This window comes from Neomonachus schauinslandi, chromosome 4 (assembly GCF_002201575.2).
Source record: "Neomonachus schauinslandi chromosome 4, ASM220157v2, whole genome shotgun sequence".
Taxonomy (NCBI): Eukaryota; Metazoa; Chordata; class Mammalia; order Carnivora; family Phocidae; genus Neomonachus; species Neomonachus schauinslandi.
The window spans coordinates 80855636-80880831 of record NC_058406.1 but is presented as its reverse complement, the minus strand read 5'-3'; the positions used below and the strand labels follow the sequence as shown (position 1 = coordinate 80880831).

The window sequence follows — 25196 nt, the reverse complement described above, 5'->3', positions numbered from 1 at the left end:
ATTTCATTTTTCTTGATGGCTGCATAATAGTCCATTGTATATATATATATACCACGTCTTCTTTATCCATTCATCTGTTGATGGACATCTAGGCTCTTTCCATAGTTTGGCTATTGTGGACATTGCTGCTATAAACATTGGGGTGCATGTACCCCTTTGGATCACTACATTTGTATCTTTAGGGTAAATACCCAGTAGTGCAATTGCTGAGTCGTACAGTAACTGTATTTACAACTTTTTGAGGAACTGCCATACTGTTTTCCAGAGTGGCTGCGCCAGCTTGCATTCCCACCAACACTGTAAGAGGGTTCCCCTTCTCTGCATCCTCACCAACATCTGTCATTTCCTGACTTGTTAATTTTAACCATTCTGACTGGCGTGAGGTGGTATCTCATTGAGGTTTTGATTTGGATTTCCCTGATGCCAAGCAATGTTGAGCACTTTTTCATGTGTCTGTTGGCCATTTGGATGTTTTCTTTGGAAAAATGTCTGTTCATATCTTCTCCCCATTTCTTGATTGGATCATTTGTTCTTTGGGTGTTGAGTTTGATAAGTTCTTTATAGATTTTGGGTACGAGCCCTTTATTTGATATGTCATTTGCAAATATCTTCTCCCATTCTGTCTGTTGTCTTTTGGCTTTGTTGACTGTTTCTTTTGCTGTGCAAAAGCTTTTTATCTTGATAAAGTCCCAATTTTTGCCCTGGCATCCCTTGCCTTTGGCGATGTTTCTAGGAAGAAGTTGCTGCGGCTGAGGTCGAAGAGGTTGCTGCCTGTGTTCTCCTCTACGTTTTTGATGGACTCCTGTCTCACATTGAGGTCTTTTATCCATTTTGAGTCTATTTTTGTGTGTAGTGTAAGGAAATGGTCCAGTTTCATTCTTCTGCATGTGGCTGTCCAATTTTCCCAGCACCGTTTGTTGAAGAGACTGTCTTTTTTCCATTGGACATTCCTTCCTGCTTTGTCGAAGATTAGTTGACCATGGAGTTGAGGGTCCATTTCTGGGCTCTCTCTTCTGTTCCATTGATCTATGTGTCTGTTTTTGTGCCAGTACCATAGTGTCTAGATGATTACAGCTTTGTAATAGAGCTTGAAGTCCGGAATTGTGATGCCACCAGCTTTGCTTTTCTTTTTCAACATTCCTCTGGCTATGCGGGGTCTTTTCTGGTTCCATACAAATTTTAGGATTATTTGTTCCATTTCTTTGAAAAAAGTTGATGGCATTTTGATAGGGATTGCATTAATGTGTAGATTGCACTAGGTAGCATTGACATCTTCACAATATTTGTTCTTCCAATCCATGGGCATGGAACGTTTTTCCATTTCTTTGTGTCTTCCTCAATTTCCTTCATGAGTATTTTATAGTTTTCTGAGTACAGATCCTTTGCCTCTTTGGTTAGATTTATTCCTAGGTATCTTATTGTTTTGGGTGCAACTGTAAATGGGATCGACTCCTTAATTTCTCTTTCTTCTGTCTTGTTGGTGTATAGAAATGCAACTGATTTCTGTGCATTGATTTTATGTACTGCCACTTTACTGAATTCCTGTATGAGTTCTAGCAGTTTTGGGGTGGAGTCTTTTGGGCTTTCCACATACAGTATCATATCATCTGCAAAGAGTGAGAGTTTGACTTCTTCTTTGCCGATTTGGATGCCTTTTATTTCTTTTTGTTGTCTGATTGCTGTGGCTAGGACTTCCAATACTATGTTGAATAGCAATGGTGATAGTGGACATCCCTGCCGTGTTCCTGACCTTAGGGGGAAAGCACTCAGTTTTTCCCCATTGAGAATGATATTTGCTGTGGGTTTTTCATAGATGGCTTTTATGATATTGAGGTATGTACCCTCTATCCCTATGCCCGTGAAGAGTTTTGATCAAGAAAGGATGCTGTACTTTGTCAAATGCTTTTTCTGCATCTATTGAGAGGATCATATGGTTCTTGTTCTTTCTTTTATTAATGTATTGTATCACATTGATTGATTTGTGGATATTGAACCAACCTTGCAGCCCAGGGATAAATTCCACTTGGTCGTGGTGAATAATCCTTATAATGTACTCTTGGATCCTAATGGCTAGTATTTTAGTGAGAATTTTTGCATCCATTATTCATCAAGGATATTGGTCCGTAATTCTCCTTTTTGATGGGGTCTTTGTCTGGTTTTGGGATCAAGGTAATGGTGGCCTCATAAACGAGTTTGGAAGTTTTCCTTCCATTTCTATTTTTTGGAATACTTGCAGAAGAATAGGTATTAATTCTTCTTTAAATGTTTGGTAGAATTCCCCTGGGAAGCCATCTGGCCCTGGGCTTTTGTTTGTTGGGAGATTTTTGATGACTGCTTCAATTTCCTTTGTGGTTATAGGTCTGTTCAGGCTTTCTATTTCTTCCTGGTTCAGTTTTGGTAGTTGATACATCTCTAGGAATGCATCCATGTCTTCCAGATTATCTAATTTGCCAGCATATAGTTGCTCATAAAATGTTCTTATAATTGTTTGTATTTCTTTGGTGTTGGTTGTGATCTTTCCTCTTTCATTCATGATTTTATTTATTTGGGTCATTTCTCTTTTCTTTTTGATAAGTCTGGCCAGGGGTTTATCAATCTTATTAATTCTTTCAAAGAACCAGCTCCTAGTTTCATTGATCTGTTCTACTGTTCTTTAGGTTTCTATTTCATTGATTTCTGCTCTGATCTTTATTATTTCTCTTCTTTTGCTGGGTTTAGGCTTTATTTGCTGTTCTCTCTCCAGCTCCTTTAGGTGTAGGTTAGGTTGTGTATTTGACCTTTCTTGTTTCTTGAGAAAGGCTTGTATTGCTCTATACTTTCCTCTTAGGACTGCCTTTGCTGCATCCCAAAGATTTTGAACAGTTGTGTTTTCATTTTCATTTGTTGTCATGAATTTTTTTAATTCTTCTTTAATTTCCTGGTTGACCTATTATTCTTTAGTCGGATGCTCTTTAGCCTTCATGTATTTGAGTTCTTTCTGACTTTCCTCTTGTGATTGAGTTCTAGTTTCAAAGCATTGTGGTCTGAAAATATGCAGGGAATGATCCCAGTCTTTTGGTACCGGTTGAGACCTCTGACTTGTGACCTAGGATGTGATCTATTCTGAAGAATGTTCCACGGGCACTAGAGAAGAATGTGTATTCTGTTGCTTTGGGATGGAACGTTCTGAAAATATCTGTGAAGTCCATTTGGTCCAGTGTGTCATTTAAAGTCTTTATTTCCTTGTTGATCTTTTGTGTAGATGTTCTGTTCATTCAGTGAGGGGTTATTAAAGTCCCCCACTATTACTGTATTGTTGTCGATGTGTTTCTATGCTTTTGTTATTAATTGGCTTATATAATTGGCTGCTCCCATGTTAGGGGCATAGATATTTATAATTGTTAGATCTTGTTGTTGGATAGACCCTTTAAGTATGATATAGTGTCCTTCCTCATCTCTTATTATAGTCTTTGGTTTATTTTTTTATTATTATTTCTTAAAGATTTTACTTATTCACTTGAGACACAGAGATACCGAGACAGAGAGAGAGCATGAGTAGGGAGAGAGGCACAGGGAGAGGGAGAAGCAGGCTCCGTGACGAGCCAGGAGCCCAATGTGGGGCTCGATCCCAGGATCCTGGGATCATGACCTGAGCCGAAGGCAGACGCTTAACCATCTGAGCCACCCAGGTGCCCCTAGTCTTTGGTTTAAAATCTAACTTGTCTGATATAAGGATTGCCACCCCAGCTTTCTTTTGCTGTCCATTAGCCTGGTAAATGGTTTTCCACTGCCTCACTTTCAATCTGGAGGTGTCTTTGGGTCTAAAATGAGCCTTTTGCATACCGCATATCAATGGGTCTTGTGTTTTTATCCAGTCTGATAGCCTGTGTCTTTTGATTGGGGCATTTAGCCCATTTACATTCAGGGTAACTTTTGAAAGACATGAATTTAGTGCCATTGCATTGCCTGTAAGGTGACTGTTACTGTGTATTGTCTGTGTTCCTTTTTGGTCTATGTTACTTTTAGGCTCTCTCTTTGCTTAGAGGACCCCTTTCAATATTTCTTGTAGGGCTTGTTTGGTATTTGCAAATTCTTTTAGTTTTTGTTTGTCCTGGAAGCTTTTTATCTCTCCTTCAATTTTCAATAACAACCTGGCTGGATATATATTCTTGACTGCATATTTTTCTCATTTAGTGCTCTGAATATATCATGCAAGTCCTTTCTGACCTGCCAGGTCTCTGTGGATAGGTCCATTGCCACTCTAATGTTTCTACCATTGTAGGTTACAGGCCTCTCATCCCGAGCTGCTTTCAGGATTTTCTCTTTGTCTCTGAGACTCGTAAGTTTTACTCTTAGTGTTGGGGTGTTGACCTATTTTTATTGATTTTGAGGGGGGTTCTCTGTGCCTCCTGGATTTTGATGCCTGTTTCCATCTCCAAATTAGGGAAGTTCTCTGCTATAATTTGCTGCAATATACCTTCTGCCCCTCTCTCTCTTTCTTCTTCTTCTGGGATCCCAATTATTCTGATATTGTTTCATCTTATTGTATCATTTATCTCTTGAATTCTGCCCTCGTGATCTAGTAGTTGTTTATCTCTCTTTTTCTCAGCTTCTTTATTCTCCATCATTTGGTCTTCTAGATCAGTAATTATCTCTTCTGCCTCATTTATTCTAGCAGTTAGAGTTTCCCTTTTTTTTTTTAAAGATTTTAATTATTTATTTGACAGAGACAGTGAGAGAGGGAACACAAGCAGAGGGAGTGGGAGAGGGAGAAGCAGGCTTCCTGCAGAGCAGGGAGCCCGATATGGGGCTCGATCCCAGGACCCTGGAATCATGACCTGAGCTGAAGGCAGATGCTTAATGACTGAGCCACCCAGGCGCCCTAGAGTCTCCATTTTTTATTGCACCTCATTAATAGCCTTTTTGATTTTGACTTGGTTAGATTTTAGTTTTATTTCTCCAGAAACGGTTTCTTTAGTATCTTCCATGCTTTTTTCAAACCCAGCTAGTATCTTTATAATCATCATTCTGAACTCTAGTTCCAATATCTTACTAATGTCCGTATTGATTAGGTCCCTGGCAGTCGGTACTGCCTCTTGTTCTTTTTTTTGAGGTGCGTTTTTCCCTCTTGTCATTTTGTCCAGAGGAGAAGAGATGAATGAGAGAACAAAATGCTCACAGGTAACAATGACCCCAGAAAAATATACACTAAACAAATCAGAAGAGACCTGAAACCAGGGGACAAGAAAGGGAAAGGAAGAAAAAAGAAAAAAGAAAAGGAATATGATCAAATATGATCAGGCTGGTGGATAGATCAGATTAGATCTGATCACACACTAGATTTTGGGCGTATTTTAGTCTGTTAGAAGAAAGTGCCTCCCAAAATTTTAAAGAAAGAAAAAAGTATATATGTACAAAAATATGGGTAAATATGATGAAAGGTTGGAATATGAATGTAAAGATGAAAATTATAAAGGATTTTATAAAAGGAATTGATAAGATAAGAATTTGGTTGAAAAAAGAAAGAAGAGAAATTAAAAAAAAAAAAGAACAAAGGGAGAGAATGTGATCAGGCACGAGACTAGAACAAAACCATACACTAGAGATTTAGGGTATATTTTGGTCTTTTAGAAGAAACCATATCCCAAAATTTTAAAGAGAGAACAACTGATAAATACATATAATATATAGGTATATATATATTGTATATATATATACACCAAAAATAAGTTTAACTAGTACGAAGGGATAGAATATGACTCTAAAAATTAAAAATAGATTTTTGAAAAAGGGATTGATAAGATGTTGGTCGAAAAAGGGAAAAGGAAGAATTAAAAAAGAATAGAAAAAGAAAAAAAAGAAAATTAAAAAAAATGAACTTTGAAAGACTAAAGAATCAGGGGGAAAAAGCCACGAGTTCTATGTGCTGTATTCCCCTAGTCCTGGCATTCTGCTGTTCTCATTGATCGGTAAACTTGGTCTTGGTTGGCTGTTCTTGCTGATCTTCTAGGGGAGGGGCCTGTTGCAATGATTCTCAAATGTCTTTGCTGGAGACGGAATTGCCCCGGCCTTGCCAGGACTGGGCTAAGTAATCTGCTCGGGTTTGCTCTCAGGAGCTTTTGTTCCCTGAAAGCTTTCCATACACCTTTGGAGGACAAGAGTGAAAATGGTGGGCTCCCAAACTCCACCCCAGAGGAGCCGAGAACTCGCGGCCCCACTCCTCAGTGAGCCCCCAGAGAAAAGCAGTCACTCACTCCCATCTCCCTGGTCTCCGGCCACACTCGTGCTCACCTGGCCTGTGACTGAGCGTTTCTATCTCTGGCACCCGACCCTGTGTGGAGTCTCCAAACCCAGTAGATCCCTGCGGTTCTCTCCCGTGCAGCTCCTCCTGGGGGAGGAAGGGGAGTCTCCCTGGATCTGCCGCTTTTGGGTCCCTGCTGGAAGAGCAGTGGCCCGACTGTCCCCCAGATCACGGTTTATGGCAACCCCGTGCTAAGAGCCCACTCCTCGGCTCCGTCTCTGCAGTCAGCTTCCCTGCTCCGATACCTGGGAGCTCTGCCACACTCAGGCACCCCCGGTCTTTCTGTGACCCCAAGGGTCCTGAGACCACACTGTCCCAGTGAGGGTTCCACCCCACGCTTAGCCACTGGAGTGACATCCCTCAACAGAGCCAACTTCTAAAAGTTCCGATTTTGTGCTCCGCTGCTGTCACTTGCTGGTATTGGCTGATGGAGGCTCCCTCCCCCCACCGTCTATCTTCCCGAATATCGCCTCGGATTCACTTCTCCGCACATCCTACCTTCCAGAAAGTGGTCGCTTTTCTGTTCAGAGAGTTGCTGCTATTCTTTTCTTTGATCTCCTGTTGAGTTTGTAGGTGTTCAGAATGGTTTGATCACTATCTAGCGGAATTCCTGGGACCAGGGGAAATTTAGGTCTCCTACTCCTCTGCCATCTTGCTCCTCCTCTCTAAATATTTTTATATTTGACATTTCTCAAAATATTTTGATAGAATTTAATTAAACTTAATTTACTAGGCATGTCTTCTGCTTCATAATTTGAGTGAAAATACCTAACTCAGAACTCACTCATGATAACCTCTCAACAGCATCTTGTTTCTTATTATAGTTATTTGAAGCATTTCTATTATTGGATGTTATTGGAAAACTAATATAAAATCATATCATAACTCTACTGGAAGGAGAGAAATATGTATTTCAATACCTGAGAAAATAATTTTTGTGTCTGAAGAAAGCTGAATATTATTTTTAAAGTTCTTCCTTCTGATCTCTTATCTTAGGTATTCTGGAAATATTTTATCTGTTTAGCCAAATATTCTATCAAAAATATGAAGAGTGGGGTGCCTTGGTGGCTCTAGGTGGCTCAGTCGTTAAGCATCTGCCTTCTGCTCAGGTTGTGATCCCAGGGTCCTGGGATTGAGCCCTGCATCAGGCTCCCTGCGCAGCGGGAAGCCTGCTTCTCCCTCTCCCACTCCCCCTGCTTGTGTTCCCTCTCTCACTGTGTCCCTGTCAAATCATAAATAAAATCTTTAAAAAAAAATGTGAAGAGCATGTACACTGTTATCTGTATTTTTTAATAATGGGTATCATATATTTTCTTTGAAGAAAGAGTTACAAAAAAAGTTGTAAACATTTATCTACATTACAAGTATTATTATATATATGAAGACATATTATGTATGTGTGAAGAAAGTTCCCTGAAGTCCCAAAGGGGATATTAGATGGAACTCTGGCTCAGGGCTTACTATATTTAGCCCTTATATTGGAATAGTAATAATTCTTATTCTGAGCTTGAAGTGGAGTGAATTTATTCTGAATATAGTTAAGAAGCTTGAGTACTCAGTCCTGTATTACTAAAGCCACTAGAGGAAGGTACAATGTATGTTGTAATCCATGTTTAAAAAAATCAAGATGTAAAAATATTACATATATAGAATTACAGAGGAATAAAAGGAACAAAAACACAAGGAAAATGCTGCCCATGTGATATTTTCCTAGCATGATATTTAACAAATAATATTAGGATTTCATAGTATATCAGCCACAGGAACATTTTCAATATTTGTAATTGTCTTATAATACTAGTTTTAGTTACATGTTACACATTTCAGCTCAGTTTCCCAAGGCATAGTGTAAGCAAAATTTTAACTTTTTTTGTCAAAGAATCTTTCTCCTTGTTCTTTCTGACTGAGAGTTAGTTATTGATCAGATGACAAATGTTTGGGAGTCCGAGGCTTTTAGAAAAGGGAAGTTTGACTGGATTCCCCAGCACAGACAGAGAAGAGTTCTCGTGCCTGTCACTCTACTGAATTTTGTTACTATTGCTCTGTCTCATTTGCATCATGGAGCTACTGCTCAATGATGGCTATTATCCATCTTTCTCACAACGTTCGTCCACAGTATAATAAAATCTTCCTGGTTCCAGTACCAATATATTAACACCAAGAGTCAAGCTACTTGTGTTTCCATTTTTCAATACACTAAAGTATAATTCAACTTTTTTTTTTGTTCTTCCCCAGTTGCATACTATTGCCTACTAAGGTGGAAACAGGCTGTAGAAATATAAAATATCTGTACTTTTTCCTGTACATTATAAACTCAGACATCTTCACTCTACTAGAGTAGAAGGATTGGGATGTCATTGTCTTCATTTGGTAAATCACATAGTGCAACTACTAAACTAAACTGCTGTGCACACACACACACATGACCTCAGGAAGGATGGGGGTCTTTTCTGAATCTTTTTGCTGAGGCAGTAGATAAACTAACCTTAAAGTCAGGGAGTCTGAGGACCACTTCCATGAATTAACCCATCAGCAGGGCATTCCACTGCTCAACTTTGGAATGTATTTTTATTCTACTTGCTAAAACTTTATTTAGAATGTTTGGACCTAGTGTTCTTTTATGTCTTTCCTTTATTGTATATTGGTAATAAGGTTAATTTTTTCATACAGTAAACAGTAGAACTTCCTGTATGATCAGAAATAGTTTAATAAAAGAAAAAATCTATTCTTAAAAATTAGTATAAATTGAAATTCAGAAACTTCAGTATTAGATTATTTTGTAGTGTTTAATTCTAATACAAATACACACTATTAGATACTACAGAGCACCTTTAATAGTACATGTTTACTTGATGTTTTAATTTGTTCTATGGTATTTGATATGTTCCAGAGTTCTGAATGTTAGTTATTAATCTCACTTTGTTTGTCCTCTGCCTATAAACTTTCAAACACTTATTCTATCTCCCAATATAAAAGTAGAATTAGTATTTTAGGAGAGCAAAATGGCCCTTTATGATACAATCTCAGACATCTCCTACTTTCTCTTTCTATTCTTTGCTTTGCCCTTTATATCCCAGAAACACTACATTTTCAGTAGGTCTTCACATGTCATGTTTTTCTATACCTTTGAAGATGGTCCAGTTCTGCCTTTCATTCTCCTTTTACCTCAGAAACATAAGAGCATAGCTGTCACTCATGCTGGCTCTGCAGTTAGACTATATATGCAATCTTTTTTTTTTTAAAAGATTTTATTTATTTATTTGAGAGAGAGAATGAGAGAGAGAGAGCACATAAGAGGGGGGAGGGTCAGAGGGAGAAGCAGACTCCCTGCTGAGCAGGGAGCCCGATGCAGGACTCGATCCCAGGACTCCAGAATCACGACCTGAGCCGAAGGCAGTTGCTTAACCAACTGCGCCACCCAGGCGCCCCATATACGCAATCTTGATAAAGGTTGTCTAAGCCCTCTTGTTCCTTAGTATCATCATCTGTAAAATGAGGATACCAATACCACTTCATAAGGCTAATTGTGAGGATTAAATGAGTCCATATATGCGTATTTAGAAGAAAGCCTTGCACTTAGTTAAGTACTCCGGGCAGGTTATTTTCAATTATTGTTTCATGGGTAAAATTTGTTCTTTCTCTATGATTCAGTTTAGAGGCTTTTGTTTTTAAGAACATGCTATCTTCAGGACCCAAAGACGCCTACCAGGTGTTATCCTTCTCTATGGTGGTAAATGAGAACAAAATTGCAGCAAAATATTTTACTTCAGGGAGGATATAATGCTATACACCTGACAAGTAGACCCCTAAACTTCATTTAAGTGGCTAGTCCTTGATCTTCTTAGGATTCATTGTCTGCCCTCTCAGTGCATGTGTCTTAACAAAGTCTCCAGCATACTAGCCACCTCTTGCTCATGCTGTCCAATCTGCATGGTGTTCTCAATGTAATGGATCACTGTGATTTCTGTGGGGTGACCGGATAGTTTCAGATTACATATATTATTACAGGGGAGAGTTGACATATTCCTGAGGCAAAACTGTAAATGAATATTCTTATCTTTCCCCTGTGAATGTGAACTGTTTCTGATTCCTTTTTCTCAGAAGCAGGATGGAAAAGTCTACCCCATGCAGTGTACCTGTGGCCTTATTAATCTGCTTTAACAATAATACCACATCTGTCACAGAAACTGCAATCAGGGGTACTCTTTGCTTGAGCCTGCAGTAGTTTACCATTATTCTTCAGGAACCATCTGGTCTCAGTAGGGGCCAGACTGGTGAATTACAGAGAAATATAACATGAACCACCACCATCTCTCCCCATCCTACCCAACCCCAGGATATGGTAGTGTGTTTGATTTACTCTCTCGACTGGGGTTTCAGAAGTTCTCTGGCCTTCCCAGTTATTATAGCCGTTATAGGTCTTACTGCAGAGACCAGTGAGTGACCCAATGTAGGGATTACTTCAATTGACAAGTATAACAATTTTGCTTATGCAGTTGAATACTGGGGGAATAATCACTACCTGGGGCTGTGATCTCAGTGGTCCCACTGTGAGCCAGAATTTTCCCAGGGTCCATTTTTTACCTTTACCCTGCAGTTCCCCACTCTTGCATCTCTATGTATCAATGTCCGTGAAGAATCTGTATCCCATGTCCTTGAAACGTGTGATTATTTCCCTTTCTCCACTGTACAGTCACCTGGGTAAATGGCCATAGTTCCCTTTGTAGAGGGACTAAGGGAATCATTAGAGTATTAATTTGACAGGATGTTGCAGGGTCCTTCTTCCTGGGGACTTGGCCACCCTCTGCAGTTAGTAGGTTCCAGATCTGAAAATTGGCTCATGTCTGGGAACTGAACAAAGTATTGTGACTTGTAATAGTGTTGCCTACCCTCTGCCTCCCAACTCTATTCATCTTCCCTGGACAATGTCCTCTATCAAAATTCTATCTATTATTTTAAAAGAGCCCTATTAAAATCCTGCTGCCTGTCTTTATTCTCATCCTGTGAACTCAGCCATAATGAATCTCTCTGTCCTCTTGAATTCCTGTAGACATGTGCTGATCACACTTTGTTTTATATTATATTTATTTATGTACGTCTTCTGCACAGATCTTCATTATACATTGAGGCAGAAAATGTGTCTCATTTATCATTTTATTCTTTAAAGTGCCCCACATAGTGCCTTGAACATATTAATCAAGCTATGAAAGTTTACTGACTTGGTTTTAAATACACTAGCTTTTCTTCTGCTATTTCATTAAAAGGCAAAGCTGCAGTTAGTCCTTAAGCAAGATATATTAGTGTTCTATTTGTATACTGTTTTGTATATGTAAGCCTATATACTAAAAGACAAAAATATGTCCACATGTATATGGAATTTTTGATATATTGAGTTTCTGTTCTTTTGATGTCAAAAGAATCAAAATATCATTATTGAAACATTTTTTTCTTATAGATAATTTGTGGCAAAAGCCTTTCAGCAAATGAAATGACTCTTAGCACTTTGAAAGAAGAAGGGTACAAAGCTGCTTTCATTGGAATAGGTGAGTAGCTTGCTTTTAAATATTTTTTCTTTGTAATTTTTAAAAAGTCTTCTGACAGTGGCCAGAATAACTGCCTGCAGACATTTCCACGATAGAAGTTATATCTGTTCGGGGAGCAGACAGGAATGAGTGGCTAAAGAAAGTTTTCTATTTATAACCGTGTCGTCTCACCTTCATTATGGATTGACTTTGGCAAGACCATTTTTAAATTTCCCCATTCTCTCCCCATGCCATCATTACCAGTGAACATCTCTAAGACACAAGATGTTTTTCAGTCATGCTATGGAAGCTCAGAATTTGGGCTTAACCATGTATAGATGCTGTAGTTTTCTCTTTATGATAAAACCAACTGGCTAAATATACAATAAAGAACAGAATTGGCTCGGGTTTTGTTTGTTCTATTCATCTTTTTTCAAAATCTCCTAAAGACTTTTTGTATTTAGCTGAATTTTAAAGATGTTTAATTATACTTCTGGGAGTCACATGGACAATGTAGAGCTGCTAAGGCACTTCACCTGTATCATGGCTGCATGTTTTGTCTCCATATCCCACAGAGATTGAGTTGTCTAACATTTTTTCTGTCCACTTATTGTTTTATTAAAAGACCAGAGAGAGCAAAGAGTTGATTTAACTTAGTCTTTGTCTCAGGAACTTTGTATTCATTCTTTCATGTCCCCATATTGGGGACAGTTATGGCTTACAAAGTGAGTAAGTCCATCCTCTTATCTTTTAGTTTGTCTTTCCTACAGTTCACACGCCTTAAATGTGAATAGCTAAGTTAATAAAGCTACATGAGACTTAAACTGTTCCACTTCTTTAAGTGATCACACAGTGGATAACATTTGTTTTCGGACTGTCCTTATTCAGAGCGTATCTAGAGTGAAATTATCAAGAATGCTTCTTAGCCTACTAAATTTTCCTTATCAGGATGCCATGTATTCTCTTCCTAGGAATCGCTACCAAGTCTAAGACCATCTCTGTCACTCCGTTTATGTAGAAGCAAACTTATGGGGGGGGGGGGAATAAATTTTCACTGTAGCTTCTAGCTTCTAAGTGTTTGTACTGAGCCTCCTTTCCTTCAGAAACTTGAGTTCCACTGTCATTGCTTCATCGCTATTTCTCTATCTTATCTTCATTTAAGTACAATAGTCACTGTGTAGATCAAAAATAGGAAGGAGAAAAGGTCTGATATTTTCATGGGTTTCATTTTTAAAGGCACTACACCAACTTTGGTTTTACTTTCAACGTTACATTTGTATGGTAAATTAACATACAAGAAATAACATAAAGAAACAGAAAGTTAGGCGTCTATGAAGTATATCTATTAATACCAGCAATTTTGAATCAATAAGTTGCTGTTACTTTCAGTAAGTACAGGTTCAAAGATGCTTTGTGAGTAATGAATGGAAAATTTAGTGAAGCAACAGGTATGAAATTTTGGTGATGTTTTCAAATTGCTATTTGTAATTCACCATTGTGGTTTCCTAGGGCAGTTGTACAGAAAAGATAGGTCTAACATTAATGGAATGGTATATGCTAATGCAGTTTTGTGATCTCTACAAATGTTGTCTACAAAGAATCTTTGTACTGGAGAGATAGGGGCCGAATAAATAATACCTTGAAATATCTCCAAATTAACTGCATAATCAAATTGTAAAAAAATTTGGAACGATTAAGTGGTTTATCAGTCTAAGTGGTTTTAGCCATAGAAATATCTTCCATCTGTTAGAATCAATAATGTTTTAATTTTTTTTGTTTCATTCCATTAAATCCCCTTACATATGTTACTTGATAATGCCACATCCATTCACAATACTCCATTTCACTCTGCACCAAGGTGTGAATTCTGCATTTAACATGTGGAGTCCTTTCATATTTATGTTGCTGTGCATTTTCATGCTGGGGAGTGAATCTTTTGACATTTTGGTGTAGTGATGTGTAGAATGCAGTTATGTTCTCTTTCAGTATTTTATATGAAATATATACAAGGAAGTTTCATCTTGTCAAAAAAAAAGCTTCTGTCTATAGAAGACAAATAACGTTACCTCCAGGAATTGTTTGACACTCTTGACTGCCGAGTTGGGAATTTATGACCTTTCTATTACCATATAACTGCCTACTACTTGGACAGCCTCACATCTTTACATACTTTTGTTTATTAACCATGCTTCTATATTGTAATTAAACTTTACTCACTTCATCTACCTTTTCCCACTGAGTTTGGAGAAGTCAATTTTAGAATAGGGCTTCTATATTATTTAGAATATAGTTTGGCCACTTTTAGAAAGGATAATAAGGTTTAAACAAGATAAATGTTTAGTCTCTCTCATCTAATGCTATGAACCGTCCTCAACACTTGACTTTCATCTTTGGTCAATAGGTAGCCACTCTGCCCACAATCCTGCTAACAAAAATGGGAAGTAAGAAAGGGAGCTCCTTTCCTTTCAAGTTTATGACCTAGAAGTTCCACATATCAGTTTTGTTTTTATCTCATTGTCCACAACCTGGTCACATAAACATGCCTAGCAGCAGAGGATGCTGGGAAATATAGTCTCTAGCTGGGTGAACAGATGCCCCCATTAAACTTCTATCACTATAGAGAAGGGGGTATGTGATAAAAATAGAGGGTGAAGAGAAATAAAGGTCTCTCTGCCATAGGTGTGCATCATCATTGGTATTTGACACTTGGATTCTTTATTCAGGGAGCTTAGTAAAACACTGAATAGCAAAGAATTCATTCTGAACTTAGTGCTTACATATTGGTTACGTATGTCACTTAATGAAAATGGAGTATTTTCTCTTTCTGTAGTTGGGAATATTATTTATAGATCTTATATATTTACAAGTACTGTCCATTCTATTTTAGTTTGTCTAAAAGAAAAAAGGCTTTATTAAATATGACTTATCAAGGACAGCTCAATAAATCCATTGCATTAACAAAAATATATTCTCATGTTTCCTGATTTTTAACAATATGTATGATATTGCTGGTGAAAAGTTGCTCACTTTTAGGTTTTTCCCTAACTAATGCTAACAGAGTCCATTAAAGAAATCATCACACTGAATATACATCATTGTGAGACTTACATCTTTTTACCCATGACAGCTTTCGTTTCTTCTAAGTGAAATAAAGATAAGTGATATAAAGCTCTGTATCTTTTTCTAACTGGAATGAGTTGAGACAATTGGAATTTCTTAAAAGACTAAAATTTTGTTTTGTTTTTGTTTTTTTTTTAATAAAAGCACTTGCAGAGTGTGTTACTGTCAATGTTCAGAAATAGAACATCCACTGTGCAAGGCTTTTTCAAAGTATTTGGTGATTCTCTCTGGTTAGTATTGAAATCAATATAATGGATTGCAACCATCATTCCTTTTTTTTTTTTTTTTTATTTTACAAGAATGAACACAAAAGAATAGAAAATATCTAAGTGTGTTGCTCATGGTTAGGGTAAGTGTTAATTTGTGAAAAATGTTTTCAGTTTGGTGTGTATTTGTTTTTGGTATGTGTGCTTGCACATGTACCCTGCGTATTACAAAAAAAAAATATTTTTTAAATGTGGCTTAATAGTCAGTGTTTGAAAGCCACTCATTTATGTTGTAAAGACCCTGAGGTACTAACTGCCTTTTTTCCCATAGCATGCCCCACACCTATCAGTAAGTAACTGATGAGTGAATTATATAAGTACTTAATGCTTGCAATGTTCTAGGCACTGTGCTGAGAATTAAAAATACAGAGAAATTGAATTCAGTTTTTAGCTTAATTTTAATCTCAATCAGGAAAATTATAAGAGATTCAAACAGAACAATAGTATCATATAATTTGAGGAGTGTGATGTGGTTAGAGTGGGCTGGACATGAGTATAGTTCTTTGGGTGATTATATTCTAGAGTCAGGTTTTAGACCCTAGATGACTGAAGAGTTGAATCGTTAGCCTTTGCTCCAGAGGAACACATATTCTTTCCCTTGTCTAGTAATTTACCTCTGGTGGTCTCACAAAACATGGCGGTGGTGAAAAGATTAACAAACATGTAAGAGAAGGAACATCCACTAAGACACCCCCAGATAAATGGGAAAACTTTGTATATTCTCCTGATGAGGTGTTTTGGTTTTCATTTTTTGTTTTTCCTGAATTTTTGTTTTTAATACTTGGGGGAGAGAGAGGATTACAGAGGAAATAGTAAAATCCATTATTGCAGTCACAATAGACACAAAGGGAGCAGGAACCTCAGGAAGATATTATAGAGATAAATAGTCACTGTCTCACCACCAGATGCTTAAATTTCTATGTACCCCAAAGATTTCTCTTGAATTCATTTCTCACTACACCATTCCCTACCCTTACTGATACTGAACCACCGCTGTAGCCTCCTAACCAGTTTCCCCGGACATCATTATCCTTACAGCAGAAATAGTGATCTTTCTAAAATGAGATCTCATGATGCCATTCCCTCATTAAACCCTCTCTCCTTTGCCATAGCTTCCTATTTCCTTTGGGATAGAGGAAAACCTCCTTAAAACAAGACTTTCAAGGCTCCTCATGATTTGGTCAAAACTTATGTCTCCAGTCACTTTACTCATTAAATTATGTGTTTCAGCCTTTTTGAACTGTTTTCAGTTTTACCTCATCTAAAAATTTTTTTTCTCAATATTTGGACATGGTGTTGCCTGGACCTACAACTGTCATTATTTTCTTATTAAAGTTGTTAGCTTACATGTTCTACTTTTTTCTACTTCATGTAGTACTCTTCTAATGATCCAACCCTACCCTCACCCTTTAGTCTGAATAAATGAAGCTGCTTCCTTACCCTAATTCTCACACCACTCTGTTTTTGTTCCCTTTCTGAATGTCCAGACTAGACTTTATTATAGCACTTACTTCCCTTTATTGTAATTGACTAGTTACATGTTTGTTTTAGTCATTAGAAGTCAAATTCTTGCAGGATGAATATTTTGTCTGCTTTGTTCATAGATTTGCAGTGCCTAGAAAAATGCCTGCCACATACTAGGAACTCTTTAAGTATTTTTTAATTATTGATTTTTAATGCAACTGTTTTAACTATTTGCCAAAATAAATCGATAGGATACTGAAACATATTGGCAATTTGGGGGGGGGGGTATTATAACATTGACCAAACCTAGGGGAAAGTAGATATTATGTTATTATAAAATTGGTATTACACTACAAATGAACTAAGTAGGATTAGTAACATTGATGGTAGGGATATTGGTAGTAGAAGCAGTAGTAGCTAAAATATTCCATGCCCAATTCTTTTTTTTTCCTTCAACTTTTAATATAATCTACACCATTAACTCTCAAAATGGTTCTTAAGTGGATAAGAAAATAAAGATTAAGAAAGCTTAAAGGAAACTAGTAAATGCAACTAAAACATGGAAAGTGGATTTTATAGAGGAGGTAGGAAAACTGTACCGAATGCAAACATCCATATTTCAACATCAAAAGCTGTTAGAGACACAGTGACTGAAAACCAGTAAGTTATTCCATGAAACCTTGCCTACATTGAGTTGTCCAATTTAAGGATCATGAACATGGGACCTCATACTCTGAAAGAATTATTTTTTTTATATTTAGCCTCACTTTTCTTACTGTTACTACCAGTTGGCTTTTTCCCCCAGTTTCCATAAGAAAATATTATTTTTTTAAATATGATGATTCTCAAATATTTTAACAGCTGAAGAGGAGATAATTACAATTAAGAAAGTCCACTGAGAAACTGTGGTATTAAATTTGCTACATTGTGGCCTTTAGTTAAATCTCTTGTGCCTTCTTAGAGCCAGAATTCTTCTCTGTAAAAGTTATTCTTAATTAGCTTCTTAATCAGGAGTTTCTAAATTGTACACAATCATGTATACTTTCTATTTATTTAGCAGAAAATGGAATAAGGCTTTTAGACCACCCTCTTATGTCCACAGATAAAAACTGAAGTTGTTTAGGGATTGTGCACAATTACAGTAGATTATTTTAAAGTAATAAACCTGATTTAATTTTAAGCAAAAAAAAAAAGGCATGATTTTGACAATCCACTTTTTTTTTTTTAATTTGTAATATTGTCTAATCTGGTGTCACTTATAAGTACTCTGGTATAATTGTGAGATAGCTCCCAAGAATTCAGAAATGAGGGAAATAGAATTCCAGCTGAGAGTTCATTAAATCATCATTTAATGAGTTCAAGCAAAGCCCCCAGAAGGAGATAAAATAGATGTAGGGCAATTATTCTTTGATCATATTAACATATCTATAGAAAGTGTATCTTAATCTGCAGAAGCAAGTAGTAGGGACTGGTCAATTTTAGAAGTATAGAAAGGAAAAACATCTGAGGAAATATTGGTGGTATCTCTTTAAAGACACCTGAATACATGGACCTGGAGTTCTTTGAGCCCATATCATGATGATAAACAGATAAGTTTATTTTCTTTAAAATGTCCTTGTTCTGATTCCAAGTTCACTAAGCTGACATTGATTCCTGAATAGTTTGATTATAGTAGGAGACGATGCTAATCATGTCAGAGTAATCCTGGTCCTTATGATGGTTATCTCTCTTGCTCAAAATCACTCTGCTTCTCTTAGTAATATGGTACTCTAATATGAAGAACTTTCCACATCAGGTAACACTTCTTAAACACAAGCTGTAAATGTCTAAAATATTTTTAGTGGCTGTCACTGCATTCAGAGTAAGTCAAAATTTCTTTGTATGACTTTGAACAGACTACAATAGCTGTCGAAATCTACCCCTTTAGCCTTAAATCTACTACTTTATAGATCTTTCTTGCCACCAGATATCTAGACATCCCTCAAAAGTAAACTGTACTCTTCCATCATTATATCTTGGCTCATAGTCTTGTCTTTGCTGAGAAAATTTTTTAGTCTGTCTCCATATGGTAAAGTCAATACTTACAATATTCATCTCAAATGCCACTTCTTACATAAGACATTCATACTCATCCTGCTGAGATAAATGTTTATTCTGTGTTCATATATAACAAAATGTTTTCTACGTCATTTATAGAACTGAATATAGTTTTCCTTTTATTATTTTTGGTTGTGTGCATATGTCCACTCCCTTGCCCCACACACAAGCACAGTATATTAAAAACCTTTGAGGGCGCCTGGGTGGCTCAGTCGTTAAGCGTCTGCCTTCGGCTCGGGTCATGGTCCCAGGGTCCTGGGATCGAGTCCCACATCGGGCTCCCTGCTCAGCAGGAAGCCTGCTTCTCCCTCTCCCACTCCCCCTGCTTGTGTTCCTGTTCTCGCTCTCTCTCTGTCAAATAAATAAAAAAAATCTTTAAAAAAAAAAAAAAAAAAAACCTTTGAGAGCAGGGATTAGATTTTAAAATTGTTGTATTTCACAGGTTAGCACATTTTGTAATATGAATATAGTATAACATCAGTAACATTTTTTGAAGTAAAATAATTGGAAGAATAAAAAGAAAAGAGAAACAAAGGAAGAAGTGAAAAACAATGTAATAATTTCTTGAGAAGTTTGAAGCTATTTGATCATTTAGCTTTTTTTTTAAAGTCGTCTATCTTTCCAAGTGTCTTCTTATAGCTCTTTTTTTTTATTTTACAAAATGCAAAGACCTGTTCATGGTTTTGATTAGTTACTCAAAGACAATGAATTAAATTCTAAATGTTACAGTTCATGTCATTCTTACATTTATACCTTATCATTGCATTAAGTATTACACTTCTGTGCTGAATATTAGATATTGTCTTTGACCATTTTGGTCAATGTAATGTTATTTGCTTGAGGGTGCTTAATAAGCATTGTATGATGAAGATGGTGATAATGAGAAAATCCTTTTTTTTTTTTAAGTGTTTTTTTTCCTGCTGGTAGAATTCCTGGAATATTGTAGATTCTCCGTAAACATCAATTGTATTATTGATTTAATTAATTGAAATAATCTATTTCTCCCATTTTATAGTAAAAAAGGACATAATTAATTTAGCAGGAGGATTATTTTAAAATATTCTATATGCCATATTTTTTATTAAACATTTTTATGAATGTAAATTTTATTTTAAATTATTGAACATTTTTGTCTTCTCTGGGTTTCTTTTGATGGAGCCATGGAGGAATTATTACATTTTTATATATATATTTCATGGAATGAAAATATATTTCACTTATATTAGTTATTTAAAGAAGGAGGAAAAACTTTTTTCTGTCATTTTCATTGTTCGAGCACTACTTTTTTTTTTTAAGTAGTTCCCAGTAGCTTAATCAACTCTTAAAAAGTAATCAAAAAAGGGCACCTGGGTGGCTCAGTTGGTTAAGTGTCCACCTTCAGCTTAGGTCATGATACTGGGGTCCTGGGATCGAGTCCTGCATCAGATTCCCTGCTCAGTGGGGAGCCTGCTTCTCCCTCTGCCTGCAGCTCCCTCTGCTTGTGCTCTGTCGGTCTCTCTCTCTCAAACAAATAAATAAAATCTTAAAAAAAAAAAAGTAATCGAGAAAAGAGTTGGAAAATTATTGGACTAACCAAAATGTTTTCTTTCAACTGCTGCTTATGGCTCCTGGTTGCCTTTTATTGTGGGTGAAAAATATCATTTGAACTTGGAGGGGATATTGTTGAACGTACACTATGGGCATCATGATAGGGTTTTTTTTTTTGTTTTTTTTTTGTAAATGTAATAATCATCCTGTAGATCTGAGTTGTCCTCTAGAAGTAAAAAGTTGATGTTGAAAAATAAACTTTGAGATAATTAACAAAATTAGAAGTCACTGAGGTAGTGGGTATTGTCATACAAGAACCTCTCCCCCCCAAGTCCCCAATTCAATGAAGTTGAATCTGGAATTCATGACATTGAATACATATGTATGATACGTCAGTGGTTTCTAATTAGAGCTAGGAGACATACCACTAGATAGCTTTATTCACACTATAAACTGCACAACCCTGCTTATCTTACACTTTTGCAAATCACTGTATGCAAAACTTGGTAAAATTAGGGCCCCCATTATACACACGGAAAGAGGGATTAATAAGAGAGGCATGAAAAATGGTATGAAAATGGCAGAAGTTGATGCAAATTAGAAGAAATTAGGGATATTTCTACATATGCTTCAGATTTCTTTCTACAAATAATCTTTCCAAAAAATAGGAATGAGAAACTTTGCAGGGTAATTTTTGTGTCTTATTTATCACTTATTTCATATTTATACAGGTTGGGCTATAGCATTTTTGGCTAAGCAGCATTAGATTAAATGGAATAATATTATTTTCATTAACATTTAAATAACACCTTCTTTGATATGAAATACTTAAAAGCAGTATGTACTAAAGCAAGATCATTGCTTTTAAGAGGAGACTTCATTAAGACATTGTATTTTAAGTAATAAATGTTTTAAAGGAAATTCAACTGAAATTTATATCAAATCAGTTTGTTACCTGACCCTGCCTTTGGATTATTTAAGGGGCATCTAGTGAATTTATGTTGTCCTAAATTCCCCAAGGCTCTATTGTGTTACACAAATTTACTTAAATGAATAAATAGAAATCAATGGGATAGAACCTAGTTTGGTTATCCTTTCTCAATTTTTTAAACTCGTATTTCTTGGCAATATTATTTAAATTATATAAGAATTCATATTGGGAAAAACAATACTGTAATCATGATTAATTTACATTATTAACTCAACATAACCCTTTAAAGTAAATTATTAACTATAGTTACTGTGGACATTTAAGAAAAAAATTAAAATTTTGATTTATTTATTTTCTTATCTCCAAATACATAAGAAATCTTGATGTGTGTTATCATCTTCTGATTAACCATGCAGTGCCACCTGGTGTGCAGATGGAAAGAATATTACACATCAGAGGCTCTGTTCACACCACCCTCCCAAACACAAACTTACGTGGCAGAAAGTTAACAGATGTTCACTTTGCTTGTGTTATGGAGATAAATTGTGCATACAACTCTTAATTCATAAATTAAATTTGGAGAAGAAGGTATTGATACCTGGATTAATCAGTCAAAGATCATGTGAATATATCCAGTTTAGTGGAAGAAAGTCATATTTAATTGGAAAATTGCTTCCTTGGATCTTTAAGTTCTTATTTTGTGTTTCTACACTTTATTTTCTTAGGTACACAATATTTTGTTTGTTGAGCCTTAATATTTCCATTTCACTGTTAAATCTGTAGTGCTAGAATAGCATGTTTTAAAATTGACTGCTACTTGGGGTGTCTGAGTGACTCAGTTGGTGGAGCCTCCAGCTCTTGATTTCTGCTCAGGTCATGATCTCGGGGTCATGAAATCAAGTCCTTGGTCAGGTTCCACACTTAGCAGGGAGTCTGCTTGAGATTCTAACCCTCTCTCTCTGCCCCTCCCCACCTTGAATAAATAAATAAATCTTTGAAAAAGAAATAAATAAAATAAAATTGACTGCGACTTCACATCTGTGGTTAAGTTTCCTGAAAACTAGGATAAAATACCCTTTCTTTTGTCTTTTATAAAGACTGTATTATATTCAGGTGCTTGTCTACTGTACTTTTAATCTTATCATTGACTGATCATATTTTAACGTATATTGTTATATTTCTACCATATGTATGTCTAGCTATGTGCTAGGGATAATAGTTCACAAAATAAATTTAAAAGGTTATTATTTGTTTAGAAAAACAATAAAGTACATTCATGCAATTAATAAATACAAATTTTGTATATGCAAATGCAATAAATTCAGTGACTTAATTTCTTAGAGTATTGGCTAAATTTTTTGCATAAATTAATTCTCACAAAGTAATACTGGATTGATATTGTTGATACCTCCATTTCATATATGTATAAATTGTTTCACGAGATGTTAAGTAATATTCTCATTAGTACAACCTGGATTTGAATTGAGGTCCATCTGAAACCAAAGCCATACTCTTAACCAATCCCCTAAGTTGGTGTTACTTATGAATAATGATTTTTTTCTTAATTTACAAATTTCCTTTTTAAAATTCGTTTTTAAAAATTGTGGTAAAATACACATAAAATTTACCATCTTAACCACTTTTTAAGTGTACACTTCAATGGCATTAAGTACATTCACATTTAATTAATAAAACTGACAAATCCCCAGCCAGACTTACCAAAAAAAAAGGAGAAAGTTCCCAAATAAATAAAATCACAAATGAGAGGAGATATCCCAACTAACACCACAGAAATACAAACAATTATAAGAGAATATTATGAAAAATTATATGCCAATAAAATGGGCAATCTGAAGAAATGGGTACACTTTTAGAAACATATAAACTGCAAAAACTGAAACAGGAAGAAATAGAAAATATGAAGACCCATAACCAGAAAAGAAATTGAATCAGTAATCAAAAATTTCCCAATAAACAAAAGTCCAAGGCCAGATGGTTTCCCAGGGCAATTCTATCAAACATTTAAAGAAGAATTAATACATATTCTTCTCAAACGGTTCCAAAAAATAGAAATGGAAGGAAAACTTCCAAACTCATTCTACGAGGCCAGCATCACCTTGATTCCATAACAAGATAAAGAGCTCACTACACTGAAGAATTACAGACCAATATCTCTGATGAACATGAATGCAAAAATTCTCAATAAGATACTAGCAAATCTAATCCAACAGTGTATTAAAAAAATTAGTCACCATGATCAAGTGGGATTTATTCCTGGGCTGTAAGGGTGGTTTAATATTTGCAAATCAATCAACACGATACACCACATTAATAAAAGCAAGGATAAGAACTATATGATCTGCTCAGTAGATGCAAACAAAAACAAAAACAGTAAAACATTTGACAAAGTACAGCATCCATTCTTGATAAAAAACCCTGAACAAAGTAGGGATAGATGGAATGTATCTCAACATCATAAAGGCCATATATAACAGACCCACAGCTAATATTATCCTCAATGTGGAAAAACTGAGAGCTTTTCCTCTACAGTTAGGAACAAGACAGGGATGTCCACTCTCACCACTATTATTTAACATAGTACTAGAAGTCCTATCCTCAGCAGTCAGACAGCAAAAAGAAATAAAAGGCATCCAAATTGGGTAGGAAGATGTCAAACTTTCACTATTTGCAGATGACATGATACTCTATGTAAAAAACCCGACTCTACCAAAAAAATTGTTAGAACTGATACACAAATTCAGTAAAGTCACAGGATACAAAAATCAATGTACAGAAATCTGTTTCATTTCCATACACCAATAATGAAACAGCAGAAAGTGAAATCAAGGAACCTATCCCAATTTACACCCAATTGCACCAAAAACCGTAAAGATACCTAGGAATAAACCTAACCAAAGAGGTAAAAGATCTGAATTCTGAAAACTATAGAACACTTGTGAGAGGAATTGAAGATGACACAGAGAAATGGAAAAACATTCCATGCTCATGGATTGGGAGAACAAATATTGTTAAGTTGTCTATAATACCCAAAGAGATCTACACATTTAATGCAATCTCTATCAAAATACCACCAGCATTTATACTATTACACTATTCTTGATACTTGAGCATTATGGAAGTTAGAGGTGCTGCCCCTGATGCTGTTAGAAATCCATGTATAACTTTCAACTCCTCTAAAACTTAAGTACTAATAGCCTGTTGTTGACGAGAAGCCTTACTGATAACATAAGCAGTCTGTTAACACATATTTTGTATATATGTACTGTATTCTTACAATAAAGTAAGTTAGAAAAAAGAAAATGTTATTAAAGAAAACCATAAGGAAAAGAAAATACATTTATAGTCCTATACTGTATTTATCGAAAAAAAATCCACATTTAAGTGGACCCATGCAGGGCGCCTGGGTGGCTCAGTTGGTTAAGCGACTGCCTTCGGCTCAGGTCATGATCCTGGAGTCCCGGGATCGAGTCCCGCATCGGGCTCCCTGCTCGGCAGGGAGTCTGCTTCTCCCTCTGACCCTCCTCCCTCTCATGCTCTCTGTCTCTCATTCTCTCTGTCTCAAATAAATAAATAAAATCTTTAAGTGGACCCATGCAGTTCAAGCCCACATTGTTCATGGGTCAACTGTACTAAAATAAAAACATTTTAAGTATTTAAACTAAAGTTATTTTGTAAAGAATATCACTCTGACACAATCAAATAAATTATTGGAATTGTTTGTGTGTATGTATATTTTCCTCTCTACTGACTATAGACATGTTGATTAATAGAATACTCCAGGGAAAGTTGAATCAGTTTTATGTGCCTTTTTTCCTCTTGGCATTTTTGGTAGCTATTGACCAGAATTTCTGTTGGGAATAATCTGGGCTATAATATGGGATCATATGAAGACTAGAGAAGAGTGAATAAATCTCTAACGAATGGTCCAACAGTGAGCTTTCCTATTAGAGTGGTACATATTATAACAG

At 36.0% G+C, this 25196-nt stretch overlaps 1 protein-coding gene across 1 annotated transcript in view; it reads left to right on the top strand.

Moving 5' to 3' along the window:
* The window catches only part of DPYD (dihydropyrimidine dehydrogenase), a 799188-nt gene that overhangs the window by 248842 nt on the left and 525150 nt on the right, over window positions 1–25196 (top strand). The window contains 1 exon segment of the mRNA XM_021690256.2: window positions 11736–11823. Within this exon segment, the coding sequence (XP_021545931.1) occupies window positions 11736–11823 (88 nt within the window).